The following is a 14930-nucleotide window of genomic DNA, read 5'->3' as shown; positions in this document are numbered from 1 at the left end:
ATGGCACCTGACAACAACAACAACATATTGAATAAGTAAGCTGAGAGAGTACAGCTCTGGCTTTTCTAATTTCGATGTTCTGAAAATTTTTCTAATATCAGTGTTCCCTTGTTCTACTGGAACAACTGCCTCTTGTTCTATGCACAGCTTCCTCATCAGCACAATTAAGTGTTCCGGAATATGAATTCTCTACAATGCTGTCCATAGCTTGTCACGATGCACACAATCAAATCCCCTTGTGTAGTCAATAAAGCACAGGTAAACATCTTTCTGGTATTCTCTACTTTCAGCCAAGATCCATCTGATGTCAGCAATATCACTCGTTCCACATCCTTGTCTGAATCCAGCTTCAACCTCTGGCAATTCCCTATCAATATCCTGTTGTAGCCATTTTTGAATTATCTTTAGCAAAATTTTACTTGTATGCAATATTAATGATATTGTCCAAAGATTTCTGTATTCTGTTGGGTCACCTCTTTTTGGAATAGGCAAAAATATGGATCTCTTCCAATCAGTTGGCCAGGTTTTTGTTGTTGTTGTTGTGAAGTGCTGTCGAGTTGATTCCGACCCATAGCGACCTGGTGTAGGGTTTCCAAGGAGCAGCTGGTGAAGTTGTCTTCCAAATTTCCTGACATATATGAGTGAGTGCCTCCAGTGCTGCATCAGTTTGTTGAAAGATTTCATTTTGTATTCTATCAATTCCTGGATACTTGTTCTTTGCCAATACCTTCAATGCTCCTTGGACTTCTTCCTTTAATATCATTGGCTCTTTATCATATGCTATTTCTTGGAATGGTTGAATATCGACCATTTCTTTTTGATACAATGACTCTGTCTATTCCTTCTATCATCTTTTATGGTTTCTGCATCATTCAATATTTTGCCCATTGTTGCTTTTGTTAAGTGATGTTGAGTTGGTTCCAACTCACAGTGACCCTGTTTAGGGTTTCCAAGGAGCAGTGGGTGGGTTTGAACAGCTGACCTTGTGGCTCACAGTCCAGTGCTGATCCTACAGTGCCACACCAGGGGTCCATTCTGCCCACAAAATGCTTCAATATTACAAGTCGAGGCTAGAATTTTTTCTTCTAACTCCAGATCTTTGCATATTTTATTATGATATTTGACTTTGTCTTCTGAAGCTGCCCTTTGAGATGTTCTATTCAGCTCTTTTACCTCCTAATTTCTTCCATGTCATCCTGCTGAGTACAAAATGAGTTATCTCAGAAGTAGGAGACGGATTTCACTACCATCATGAAAGAAGAGACAGGAGTGGAACATATTCTATGGACACCCAAGGTACCTGCACGTGAACCTCCTTGATCCAGGAAACAGCTATGACTCCAAAGGAGGGGCAGAGGAGCAGTAGCAGCAGAACCAAGATCCAGAGCACAAGGCTTCTTGTGTGCTTCTTGGTCCACAAAGCAAGTAAACCTTAGTGCCTTTGGCAGGAGGCTCACTTGTAGAGAGGGAAGCCTCCAGGCATGTAAATTGGGGAACGAGGTTTGCTGACCCACAGAACTAGAGTTGTGTGCTTTCAGGATGATGCTTACAGAGGAGTGGAGGGTCCTTAGGGCATTTATCAGCAACCGGAAAGGAGCTTTGAAATTCTGCTGGGGCAAAAAGAGGTCTAAATTGAGGAGAGGATGTCCTGACTGAAAGAACGATGGCCTAAGCATTTTCTGATCCTGCATTGTCACTAATAACTGTGGTATCTGAGTTGTGTGTGGCCACTGCAGTGAATCAGCAAACCTAGTTGAGCAGAGAGTACTGTGGGAGGGATTGTTGATGTCAGTTTTTGCAGAGGGTAAATACAAATCTTAAAAAACAACAATAAAAGATTCCTTACCCTGGTGCAAAGAAATTAAAGAACCACCACACACACATTTTTCTTTCAGTATATTTCCTTTAGAAATTAGTGGTAAGTCTTTTGTCTCTTTTAAAAAGCTTTTAAATAAGCCTCTTGCCAGTTCTGCATCTCTTTGAAAGAATGACACCTTATCTCCATCTCTGACAGTTTAATAGTATATGTTAAACTGCATGTAAGACTTAGTAGTGCAACGGTTAAGTGCTTGGTGACAAGTCAGTAGTTCAAACCCACCAGCAGCTCTGCAGGAGAAAAGACCTTGTGATCTGCACCCATAAAGATTAAAGCCTAGGAAGCCATATGGGTCATTATGAGTCAGAATCAACTATATGGCACCCAACAGCAACAACAAAAACAACATGTATGTAATGGATTTTATCTGCCTGGTTATAAAGAAGGGTGAGGGTGTTTTCTGCCCTGACAGGCTCCCTCTCAGATTGCCCATGATGCACATTACAGTCTGGTTATTCAATAATAAAAGTGCTTCATTTCTCTGGGTTGGAAAGACATTTTATTTTAGTTATCTCCCTAACAATACTTAATGTGAATCCATAGTATAATGTGATTGTTGAAAGTCATTACTTTGAGGGAATTAATAGAACAGTGTTAATGGATTCAACTGTGTTTCTTGAAAATAAGTGTTGGAATAATAATCCATACACCTGTAGATGTTATCCCATTTGGACACAGGTGGTTCTTTTGCATGTTAATGAAGTGGTATCAGTGGAGGGTGTGTCCTAAATCTAATCTCTTGTGTTGTTGTTAAGTGCTGTGGAGTTGGTTCCCACTCATAGCGATTCTGTATAGCGTGTCTGAGGCTTTAAATCTTCATGGGAGCTGAAAGCCTGGAGCAGCTGGAGGGCTCAAATTTCAGACTTTGTAGTTTGCAGGCCAGAGCTTACCGTATGATATAAAAAGCAGCATAGACACAGATACAAGCAAGCACAAAGGGGGAAGATAGATGCCACATGAAGGTTCCCCAAAGAACAGAAGATTGCTGGTTACCAGAAACTGAAATACACCGAGAATATCCTCTCCCTAGAATCACACTAGAATTTTGACTTCTAGCCACCTGAACGATGAGAAAATAAGTATCTTTTCTTTAAAGCTACCCATTCACGGCATTTCTGTTAAGCACTAGAAAACTAAGACAGACAGCTCTTAGAATGAAGAAATTAACAATTCTCTTCTACACTAGCTTTGGGGTAGTATATTTAGTCTGAGTGTCACTTCATAAATGGACTAAAACTCAGATGTATTCAGAGGAAGGTGAGGACAATATTGAAGGAACTTAATCTATGTCATGCAATGGTTGAACAAACTAAGAATATTTAGCCTGAGAAAGAAAAAACTAATAAAGTGAAGGTAGAAGAAAGTCACTGGATGGCATAACCAGTAAGAAGTTTGAAGCCACCAAGTAGCACCATGATAGAAATAGGGCTGGTCATCTGTTCCTTTTAAAGATTACCACCAAGAAAGCCCTATACACAACAGTTGTACTCTAAAACATGGGGTAGATGGGATCTCCAGTTACAAATCAACAACAACAACAACAATAGACTTAACACAAGAGGAGATGAGAGAGAAGCAATTAAGTATAATTAGAATATCGTCCTTGGAAAGGGGTTTAGATTGTTCTGTACAGTATAAAACAGTTAATAATTTCTACTCAACATAAGGGAGAGGTTACCAATAGTCCAAACATCTTAGCTTTTTCAATTGTGAGTTAGATTTGATAAAATACAAAATAAAGAATTCAAGTATTCCTTGGATTACTTTAATTCCTTCTAATCATCCAATACTATAATTGTAAAGTTAAAAACATACTTCTTTGTTGTTCTTGTTGTTAGATGCTTTCTAGTCCGTTCTGAATCACAGTGACCCGATATACAACCGAATGAAACAATGCCCAGTCCTGTGCCATCTTCACAATCATTGCTATATCTGAGCCCACTGTTGCAGCCACTGTGTATTGAAGGCATCTTGTTGAGGGTCTTCCTCTTATTCGATGACACTCTGATTTACCAAGCATGATGTCCTTTTCAAGGACTGGCTCCTCCTGATAATATGTCCAAAGTATGTAAGACAAAGTCTCACAATCTTTGTTTCTAAAGAGCATTCTTACTGTACTTTTACCAAGACAGAATTATTCATTCTTCTGGAAGTCTATGAGATATATTTAATATTTTTCTTCAATACTATAATTCAACTGCATCAATCTCCTGTCTTCCTTAGTCATTGTCCAACTTTTACACTCATATGAAGTGATAGAAAACACAATGGCTTGGGTCAGGCAAACCTTAGTCCTCAAGCTGACATCTTTGCTCTTCAACACTTTAAAAAGGTCTTGTGCAGCAGATTTGCCTAATGCAATACGTCGTTTGATTTCTTGACTGCTGCTTCCATGAGTGTTGATTGTGGAGCCAATTAAAATGAAAACTAAGACAATTTCAGTCTTTTCTCCATTTATCATGATGTTATTTACTGTTCTAGTTGTAAGGATTTTTGTTTTATTTACATTGAGGTGCAACCCATACTGAAGTCTTTGATCTTCATCAGTAAGCACTTCGAGTCCTCTTCACTTCAAGCAAGCAAGGTTGTGTCATCCGCATATCGCAGGTTGTTAGGTTGTTAATGAGACTTCCTCCAATCCTGATGCCATATTTTTCTTCATACAATTTAGCTTCTTGGATTATTTGTTCAGCATACAGACTGAGTAAATATGGTGAAAGAATACAACCTTCACACATATCTTTCCTGATTTAAAACCTTTTAGTATTCCCTTATTCTGTTTGAACGGCTCTTGGTCTATGTACATGTTCTACATGAGCACAATTAAGTGGTTTGGAATTTCCACTCATTGCAACGTTACCCATAATTTGTTATACAAATACTTTGTATAGTCAATAAAAACACAGGTATTTTCTACTTTCAGTCAAGATCCATTAGTCAGCAATAATACCCCTTCACTTCTCTTCTGAATCTGGCTTGAATTTTTGGCAGTTCCCTGTCCGTATACTGTTGTAAATCTTTTTAAAATTATCTTATGCAAAGATTTAGTTGCATGTGATATTAACGATAAAACAAAGCTCCCCAAACCCCCCACTGTCATTGAGTCGATTCAGACTCATAGCAACCCTACAGGACACAGCAGAACTGTTCCATAGAGTTTCTGAAGGTTCTGTAAATCTTTACGAATGTGGACTGCTTCACCTTTCTCCCATGGAGTGTCAGGTTAGTTTGAACTGTCGACCTTCAGGTTAAGAGCCCAATGCTTAACCTACTGTGTCACCAGGACACTGTTTTTCTTTTAAAGTTCTTATTGTAAATTGAGTGAAAGTTTACATGGGAGAACATCGATTTTACACTTTTCCTACCGTATTTCGTTTCATTGCAATGATTACAATCCCTTCCATGCATCACCGTTTTTTTTTTTTTTTTTTGGTTGTATACAAAAACACTCAGGAATATATAATAATTTAAACAAGCAAAGAGCACACTCTGCAGGCCTGCCTCTTGACTGCCAGCCAGCACAGTCTTTCTCTTTCCATGAGTCTAGACAGTCTAGATAGAGCTGCTCCCTCTCTCCATATCCTCATTTCTGCCTCCATCTCTGGTGTCATTGTTTCTCTGGATAGGGTCCCACATTCCGCTCATGGTCTTCTCCCTTGATGGTCCTAGGGTCCTCTGTTTCTGGAGTATAAGATTAACTACTCCTCTCTTTTTTAAAAAACTTCTACCTTTACAGTTGTGGCAGTTGCAATTAGTCATAATAACAATTAGTCACTGTTGAATCATAAGAATCTTATCCCCATCATCTCCTTTCACCAGACAGGGTACCTTGTATATTGATAATATTGTTTGATAATTTCTGCATTCTATTGGATTATCTTTCTTTGGAATGGACACAAATATTGATTTCTTTCAGTTAGCTGTCTCCCAAATTTCTTGGCATAGATTAATGATTGCTCCACTGCTGCATCCATTAATGAAATAGTTCATCTGGTATTATTAATTCTTGAAGTCTGTTTTCCTTCAGTTCCTTCAGTGATGCTTGGATCTCTCCCTCAATACCTTAGGTTCTTAATCATATGCTATCTTTCTTGAAATGGTTAAAATTTGAACAATTCTTTTTGATATAGTGACTCTGTGTAATTCTTCCATCTTCTCTGGATGCTTCCTGAGTCATTCAATATTTTGCCCATAGATTCTTCAGTGTTGCAAACTTAATTAAGGCTTGACTTTTTCTTTATTTTTTTTCAGCTTGAGAAATGCCATGTGTGTTCTTCTCTCTTGGTTTTCTAACTGTAGGTCTTTTTCACATTTCATTATAATGCTTTGGTTTATTTACTCTAGCCGCCCTTGGAACTGTACTGCTCAGCTTTTAGTTTATCATTTCTTCTGTTCATTTTAGCTTCTCTACATTTGAGAGCAAGTTTCAGAGTCTCATCTGACATCTATTCTTGTTTTTTCTTTCTTTCCTCTCTTTTTACCACTGTTTGCTGTTGCAGGACAACTAATTATTTATTATGGCCCTTCTAGCCATAAGGAGCTCTGATAGTGTAAAGGATACAAATTGGGTTGCTAATTGCAAGGTCAGTGGTTAGAAACTACCAGCTGTTCTGTGGGAGAAAGATGAGGTTTTCTGCTTTCCTATTTACAGCCTCAGAAACCCTATGAGTTGGAACTGACGCCACAGCACACCACCACCACCAGCCAAATTTTTCCATTCTATGATGCATTGTAAATCTTCGTCTGTGATTCCTGGTGTGACTTGGTACGATCAGCACTGAACTGTGAACTACAAGGTCAGCCCACTAGTTCATACCCACCAGTTGCTCCTCAGAAGCCCTATATAGACTTGCTATGAGTTGAAATTGACTGGATGACACTTAACAAAAACAACATGCCTGTGATTGAGAACCCATTTTGAAGTGAGTTGTTAATGTGGCAAGATTAAGGCAGAGCTAAGGAGTCCATGGAAACAGTGAATGGTTTAAAATTAAGAAAGATGTACGACAAGGTTGTAGTCTTTCACCATACTTATTCAACCTGCATGCTGAGCAAATAATCTGAGAAGCTGGGTTATATGAAGAAAAACATGGCATCAGGATAGGAGGAAGACTTATTAACAGCCTGCAATATGCAGATGATATAACTTTGCTTGCTGAAAGTGAGAGGACTTAAAGCTTTTACTGATGAAGATCAAAGAGCACAGTCTTCAGTATGGATTACATCTCAATGTAAAGAAAACAAAACTCACCACTGGACCAATAAACAACATTCTTATCAATGGAGAAAAGATTGAAATTGTCAAGGACTTCATTCTTCTTGAATCAACTATTAACACTCACAGAAGCAGCAGTCAAGAAATCAAACGACATATTGCATTAGGCAAACCTGCTGCATAAGACCTTTTTAAAATGTTGAAGAGCAAAGACGTCAGCTTGAGGACTAAGGTGCACCTGACCCAAGCCATGGTATTTCCAATAACCTCATATTCATGCGAAAGCTGGACAGTGAATAAGGAAGACCATAGAAGAATTGATGTTTTTGAGTTGTGGTGTTGGAGGAGAATATTGAAAGTGCCATGGGCTGCCAAAAGAACCAATAGAGCCGTTTTAGAAGAAGTACAGCCAGAGTGCTCCTTGAAGGCCAAGATGGCCAAACTTTGTGTCTCATACTTTGGACATATTGTCAGGAGGGACAAGTCGCTGGAGAAGGATGTCACATTTGGTAAGGTGGAGGGTCAGAGAAAAAGAGAAAGACCCCCAATGAGATGGACTGGCCAAGTGGCAGCATTGATAGACTCAAGTGTGGCAACAGTAGTGAGGTTGGCCCAGGATCAGGCAGTGTTTCGTTCTGCTCTGCATAAGGTTGCTATTGGTTGGTATTGACTCGATGGCACCTAACAACAACAACAAGGAGTCCTGGTGTGGAACTGCAGGTTAATGTGCTGGACTGCAAAGTTGCTTTGAACTGCAAGGTCGGTGCTTCAAGCTCACCAGCTGCTCCTTAGAAACCCTATATAGGGTCGCTATGGGTCAGAATCGACTTGACGGCACTTAACAAAAACACTAACAAGGAGTAAGGATTACATTAGAACTAAGGATTAAGGACATCCCCACTTTACTTGAGGGTGTGACTCAAATCACTACACTTGGTTTCCCTTGGGCCCATGGCAAAGTTTGCTCTCTTGCCCAGGATTCTGTATCTGGATCATTTACTCTGATCTCTGGCTTGCGGTACTTTTGACCCATTATCTAACCTGACTAACTGGCTTCCAGAGTTTCAAGTAACCTGACCTGCCAATTTAGGGTTCCTACACTGAGACTACGTAGATGAGACTATTCTTCCAGATTGATCTCTGAACTACGGATTTGGGACTTGCCAGCCTCCACAATTGTGTCAGCTATTTCTGTAACAGCTGTGAGTTTTGTTAGACATTTCAGCGAGATGCAGAATCCTGGGATGTGAGTGAGTGGAAGAGTAGTGATTGATACCAAGGATTATGGTATCACATGTTGGGATATCTTTACCCTCCACCTCATAGGGACCTGCCTTGTGCTAATCTTTCTAAAAGAAATTAATCACGCAGCTTTCTTTATGTTAGATAAGTTGATGTCATCTCACAACTTAACTGGTCTTTGGCCATGAGTGTTCAATGTACCATATCCTTGAGATGGTCTCTAAATTCAAGTGGGATATACTTAAGGTTGTACTTTGGTGCTCGTGGACTTGTTTTAAATTTTTTCATCTTCAAATTGAACTTACATATGAGCAACTGATGATCTGTTCCATAGTTGGTCCCTAGCCTTGTTCTGACCGATGATATTGAACTTCTTTATAGTCTCCTTCCACTGAGGTAGTTCATTTGATTCCTGTGTATTTCATCTAATGAGGTCCACATGTATAGTCACATATAGTGCATGTTAAAAAAAATTATTTCCGGTGAATCGGTCATTGGTCTTGCAAAATTCTATCATAGGATCTATCATATCATTTCTATCACTAAGGCCATATTTTCAAACAACTTCTTGTTTCCTACCTTTTCAATCTAATCACTAGTAATTATCAATGCATCTTGAATGCATATTTGATCAATTTCATACTGCAGAAGTTGCTAAAAAAGTCTTCAATTTTTATCTTTGGCATTAGTGGCTGCTCCATTCACATCACTAAGGTCAACCCTACTTGGAGAACATAGCTCTTCCCCACTCGTATTCTTAGTGTCTTTCAATCTGAGGGGCACCACCATATCAATGTTCCACTGCTATCCATTAGGTTTTCACTGGCCAATTTTTTGTAGAAGTAGATCACCAGGCTCTTCTTCCTAGTGTGTCTTTGTCTGGAAGCTCAGCTTAAGCCTGTCTGCAAGTACTTACTTTCTTAACATTACATATTTCTTAATTTATTTTCAAATAAATATGAGATGACTTCTTATAATATTTGAAAAAAACCCACAAAAACTATATACAAACCTCTGCAGCAGCATAGCCAGGGTACACTTCAACACCAAGGGCTTCTGCTTGTTCTCCCATCCAGCTCACTAAATGTCCCAACCGGACAATGTAATTGCCATGATTGTTCATTGGAAGACCTAGAAATGTATGTTTTATTAATTTGACATCTCATTGATAAACTATCTCAAGAACATATATATTTAATTAATAGATTCTCTGGTAGCGCAGTGGTTATGAATCGGGCTGCGAGCCTCAAGGTCAGCAGTTCAAAACTACCAGCGGGTCTGTGGGAGAAAGATGAGGCGGGCGGTTCCCGTAAAGATTTACAGCCTCGGAAACCCTGGGTAGGGTCGCTATGAGTCGGAATCGACTCCACAGCACATAACAACAACAACAACAATGGTCATTAGCTGTTCTTGTTAATTACCATGAAGTCATAGCGATCCTATACAGGGTTTCCAAGGAGCAGCGGATGGGTTTGAATTGCCAACCTGTGGTTAGCAGTCCACTGCTGATCCTATAGAACCAAACCAGGGCAAAAGTTCAACTTATGTCCTCCTATTTTGTTCCTGAGTTCTAATTTATTAAATTAAAAAAAACAAAACAAAACATTAACAGAACTAAATAAAAAATTCCTGATGGGCTTACAAGGCTATATTTTAATTCTCATGGAATGAAAGACAAAAGAACTGGGTTCTATGTAGTCCTGCTTTCCCACCAGTTAGCTGTATAACTTTAGAAAAATCCTTCAAATCTCTGGGCCTCAGTTTTCTCATCAGTAAAAGGAGGGGATATGACCAGAAGAAATGTAGTTTCTTCCAGCTGTAGAACTCCATGGTTCTACGATTATTTATCCTATCTTACCTGGTAGAATTGGTACAGGAATTCTATATTTTTCTGTTAAAATTCCGAATCTGTCTTCTGTTACAGAAGTTTTAAGCGGAGCCTGGAAATAAAAGAAGGAAAATAAGAAAGCTTTTAGTTCATACTTGTCAGGGTAAATACAAATCCTAAAAATTTCCCTGTGCCTAAAAGGACTGCTGGTGTGGCACTATAGGATCAACACTGGACTTCAAACTACAATGTGGATTAAAGACCTAAATGTAAAAACCAGAAATACACAGATCATCAATGAAAAATAGGGACAAACTTAGAAGGCCTGTACATGGCATAAATACACTCGTAAACTTAACTGGAAACACACAAACATTAAAAGACCAAATAGATGACTGGGATTTCCTAAAAATTAGACACTATGTACATCAAAAGATTTTATCAAAAGAGTAAAAAGAGAACTCACGGGCTGGGAAAAAATGTTTGGCAATGACATATCAGACAAAATTTATAGAACAATTCAATGCCTAAGCAAGAAGACAAATAATCCTATTTAAAAGTTGGCAGAAGACATGAACAATCACTTAACCAAAGAAGACATTCAGGCAACCAAAAAGCATTTGAAGAAATGCTCATGAACATTAGCCATTAGAGATATGCAAATAAAAACAACAATGAGATATTATCTTAATCCAGTATTAATTAATCCAGTTCCACAAAAAACAGGAAACAACAAATGCTGGTGGGGGTGTGGAGAGACTGTAATGCTCCAACACTGCTGGTGAGACTGTAAAATGGTACAACCACTGTGGAAAATGGACTCGTGATGTGGTGTTGCAGGATCAGCACTGGACTGTGAACCACCTGGTTGGCAGTTCATACTCAGAAGCTGTTCCTTGGAAACCCTATACAGGATTGCTATGAGTCAGAACTGACCTGATGGCATTTAACAACAATTGTGGAAAATGGTATGACGCTTTCTCAAAAAGTTGGAAACAGAAATACCATATGACCCACAAATGCTTCTACTTGGTTCATATCATCAAGAAATACGAGCAGTGATAAGACATGTATGTTCAGTGCAGTACTATTCACAACAGCAAAAAAATTCTGTCAACAGAAGAATGGTTAAACAACAGAATGGTTAAACATACACACAATGGAATATTACACAACACTGAAGAATAACGAAGACTCTGGCAAAACACCTCACAATATAGATGAACCTGGAGGACATTATGAGTGAGTGAAATTAATCTCAAAAGGACAATTATTGCAAGAGACCACTGTTTGAAATGTTAAGAAAGGATTTTCTTGATAAATGAAATATTATTTGATGTTTACAGGGCAGGTAGGGATGCAGGGGGAGGAATAAAATGTAAACGGTACAGAGGCAAACACTGTTAACTGAGGATACATAGAATGGACTGCCATCATTGCAATGACATGAAGTGTGAAATTTGTTGAATGTGGGACTGATGATCTGTTCTGTAAACCTCCAGTCAATTCACAATAAAAAGTAAAACACAAAAAAAGCACAATGAAAAGCAACTCCTTTCCCTTGATTTATTTTAGTAATCTCATAGGATTAAACAAGAGGTGATTTTCAGCAATAGTATACAACTCTATTAAATATAGATAGTAAAGTTAAAAGCAATATAGAACTCTAATATGAGAACTTTTTTCTCTTTTAAAATTAAAATCATGTCAATACTAACTCAATGATACCTATTTCTGATACAATATTGAAAAGAGAAATTTAATTAGCAATAATTAAAGTATTGCTAGTTAAAGTAACTTGATATTTCAGAAATAAGAGTATAACAAAACTGTTTAGAAGTCAGTTTATGCCATATAGAAAGAACACAGAAATTTATATAATTCTATCATGGTGTGGTGCTGTGGGTTAAGGCGCTGGACTGAAAAGTTGGTTTGAGCCGTAAGGTCGGCGGTTCAAGTTCACCACTCGCTCCTCAGAAATTCCATATAGGGTCACTATAGGTTGGAACCATCAACTCAGAAGCACTTAACAACAGCAACATCTTTACACACCAGTACCTGGTGTGGTACTGTAGGACAGGCATTTGACGGCTAACCATGAGGTCAGCGGTTCAAATCCATCAGGTGTTCCCAGGAAACCCTACACAGGGTCTCTATGAGTTGGAACCGAATTGACGGTACAAAACAATAAAAAATGTACATAAAGGAGCCCTGGCAGCATAGTGGATTATGAGCTGGGCTGCTAATCTCAAGATCAGTAGCTTGAATCTACCAGTTGTAGGAGAAAGATGAGGTTTTCTTATCCTGTGAAGATTTACAGCTTTGGAAATCCCGTACAGGGTCACTATGAGTTGGAAATGACTTGGTGGCACACAACCACCACCACTATCTTTACACAGTATATTCACAGGCACTGAATACTATTTTCACTTTTTAGAGAAGGAATAGTGCATACAAGAGTGTACGATTTTAACCAAGGTCACACAAATTAGTGAGAGCAATAAAACTTCATGTTCTGTTATCTTTTGTTGTTTTCTGCCCTCATGAAACTGCAGGATAAGCAATGACTGGGAATGGTAAAGTTGGCAGTTGAAACCCATCAGCTGCTCCTTAGGAGAAGAGGAGGCTTTCTGCTTCCTGAAAGATTGACAGCCTCAGTAACCCAATAAAAGGTCACTCTGAGTCAGAATCGACTAGATGACAGTGAGTCTGGTTTGGTTATGTTTATTTCTTTAGTAAATAAGATTGTTTTCTTTGGTTTCGGGTATTGCATAGTCTCTAAATTTTTATATAAGACTCTGTTAAATAAAGATACAAACACCTACAGAACATGTTTAAAATTATTCTCGAAATAGAAAATGCTATATAATTTTTTTGGTACAAATATGTAAAGGTCTTATCAAGATAACACCTTCTGATAAATCTAGTCTATAAATACAACATTTAGAAGGCATTATATAAAAATACAGGTCAACAGTTCAAACTCATAAGCTGATATTTGGAAACTCTATACATGGTAGCTATGAGTTTGAACCGATTCGATGGCACTTAATAACAACAACAACAACATATAAAATATAAGTTAAATTTTAAAAATTTATATCTGATATGATTCAGTATTTTTTTCCCCCTTTATAAATTAAAGTAAGGAGCTCTGGTAGCATAGTGGTTACGAATCAGGCTGCAAACCTTAAGGTCAGCAGTTTGAAACTACTAGCCGCTCCGCGTGAGAAAGATGAGACTTTCTGCTCCCGTAAAGATTTACAATCTCGGGAAACCCTGTACAGGGTCGCTATGGGTCGGAACAGACTTGACAGCACTTAACAACAAAAACATAAATTAAATTAACATATACAAGGGAGCTTCAAGTTCATGGAAAATGGGATTAAAAGATAATAGAATTTTCCCACAAACTCCTTGAAGCTCCCTTATTTCTATAAGGATTCTTTAAGAGAATTGCATGAAAAGGGTTTTCTATATTCCAGTAATTTTGAAACAGATATATACAACTAAATTTAGTTTATAAAAAAAACCACATTTTAATACCCCCTTCTCCTTCCAGTCTGGGAACAATTCTTCAAAAGCACATGGATCAAGGCATGCTCCAGAGAGAGTATGGGCTCCTATCTGGGCAGCTTTCTCCACTAGACACACACGGATCTCCTTTTCTTGTTTACTAGCCAACTGCTTCAGATGAATAGCTGCAGAGAGCCCTGCAGGGCCAGCACCAACTATTACTACATCAGCTTCCTCTGCAAACCTCTCCATGTTCACTCCTGGGAGGTAGGGAAAAGAAAAAAACAAAAAATTAAGAGTCTATGATTAGCAGGACCTGATCAAATCACATTCTGTGATTATGAATACCCACTGTGCTTTTGAGCATTATTTATAGATATTATCACTGTTTTACATGGTAATTATACCACATATATTATTGTATTTGTTTGATACTTTCTTAGATTCTGTTTCAGTGAATACATTTTAATTTCCATAAACGAATATTTAACTTTGAGATTATTAAAAATTTAGCAAGTATTAATAGATTTGATAAAGCTAATGTTATTATATGCTTTTAAACAACCATGAAATATATAACATTCCCCTTCAGAAAATGCTATCTAGGAAAATCTCAAGAACTTTACACAAATTACTACTTACCTTCCCATCGCTTGTCCTTATCTCTGGGATAAATGGTATAATGCGTAGTAATGCGAGGTACAGCAGAAGTAGAAGACCATCTTGGACCACAGAGAGGTAGATAGTTTTTCTTAATTTTTAAGGCATGAAGGCACTGATGATATGCTGCAGAAAAATTATTAACATTATTATTCAGTTTTCTATTGAGAGTAAACTGAAAAAAAACAAACAAACATTCTTTTTTTAAAAAAGATAAAAACCTAGGACTGGGATTCAGATCTGGCTTCTAGTAAGTTTTTATACCTAGCCCTTAAACCATATGCCCTGGTGGCACAAAAACTAAGTGCTTGGCAGCTAACTGAAAAGTCGGCAGTTCCAATCCACCAGTGACTTTGCGGGAATAAAGGTCTGGCCATTTGCTCTGGTAAAGTTTAAAACTCAAAATTCACTACCATTGAGTATATTATGCTACCTTGAAGGATAACAAGGAAGCTTCAAGCCACTGTATAACATGGATGAACCTTGAGGACATTATGTTGAGTGAAATTAGTCAGTCTCAAAAGGAGAAATACTACATAGGACCATTATTGTAAAAGAGTGAAAAAAGAACCCACACTAAAAGGGGGGAAAAA

The 14930-nt window shown here is 38.1% G+C and overlaps 1 protein-coding gene across 1 annotated transcript in view; it reads right to left on the bottom strand.

Annotated features, from left to right (window-relative positions):
- ETFDH (electron-transferring-flavoprotein dehydrogenase) overlaps positions 1 to 14930 on the bottom strand; it is a 66197-nt gene that overhangs the window by 37474 nt on the left and 13793 nt on the right. The window contains exons 2-5 of the mRNA XM_006867921.1: positions 14320 to 14463; positions 13708 to 13937; positions 10192 to 10273; positions 9346 to 9464 (exon numbers count right to left, since the gene is read on the bottom strand). Of these exons, the coding sequence (XP_006867983.1) occupies positions 9346 to 9464; positions 10192 to 10273; positions 13708 to 13937; positions 14320 to 14463 (575 nt within the window). The remainder of the gene's footprint in view (positions 1 to 9345; positions 9465 to 10191; positions 10274 to 13707; positions 13938 to 14319; positions 14464 to 14930) is intronic.

This window comes from Chrysochloris asiatica, unplaced genomic scaffold (genome assembly GCF_000296735.1).
Source record: "Chrysochloris asiatica unplaced genomic scaffold, ChrAsi1.0 scaffold00112, whole genome shotgun sequence".
In the NCBI taxonomy this organism is placed as follows: domain Eukaryota; kingdom Metazoa; phylum Chordata; class Mammalia; order Afrosoricida; family Chrysochloridae; genus Chrysochloris; species Chrysochloris asiatica.
The sequence above is the reverse complement of the archived record's forward strand: the minus strand, read 5'-3'. Positions and strand labels throughout refer to the sequence as shown.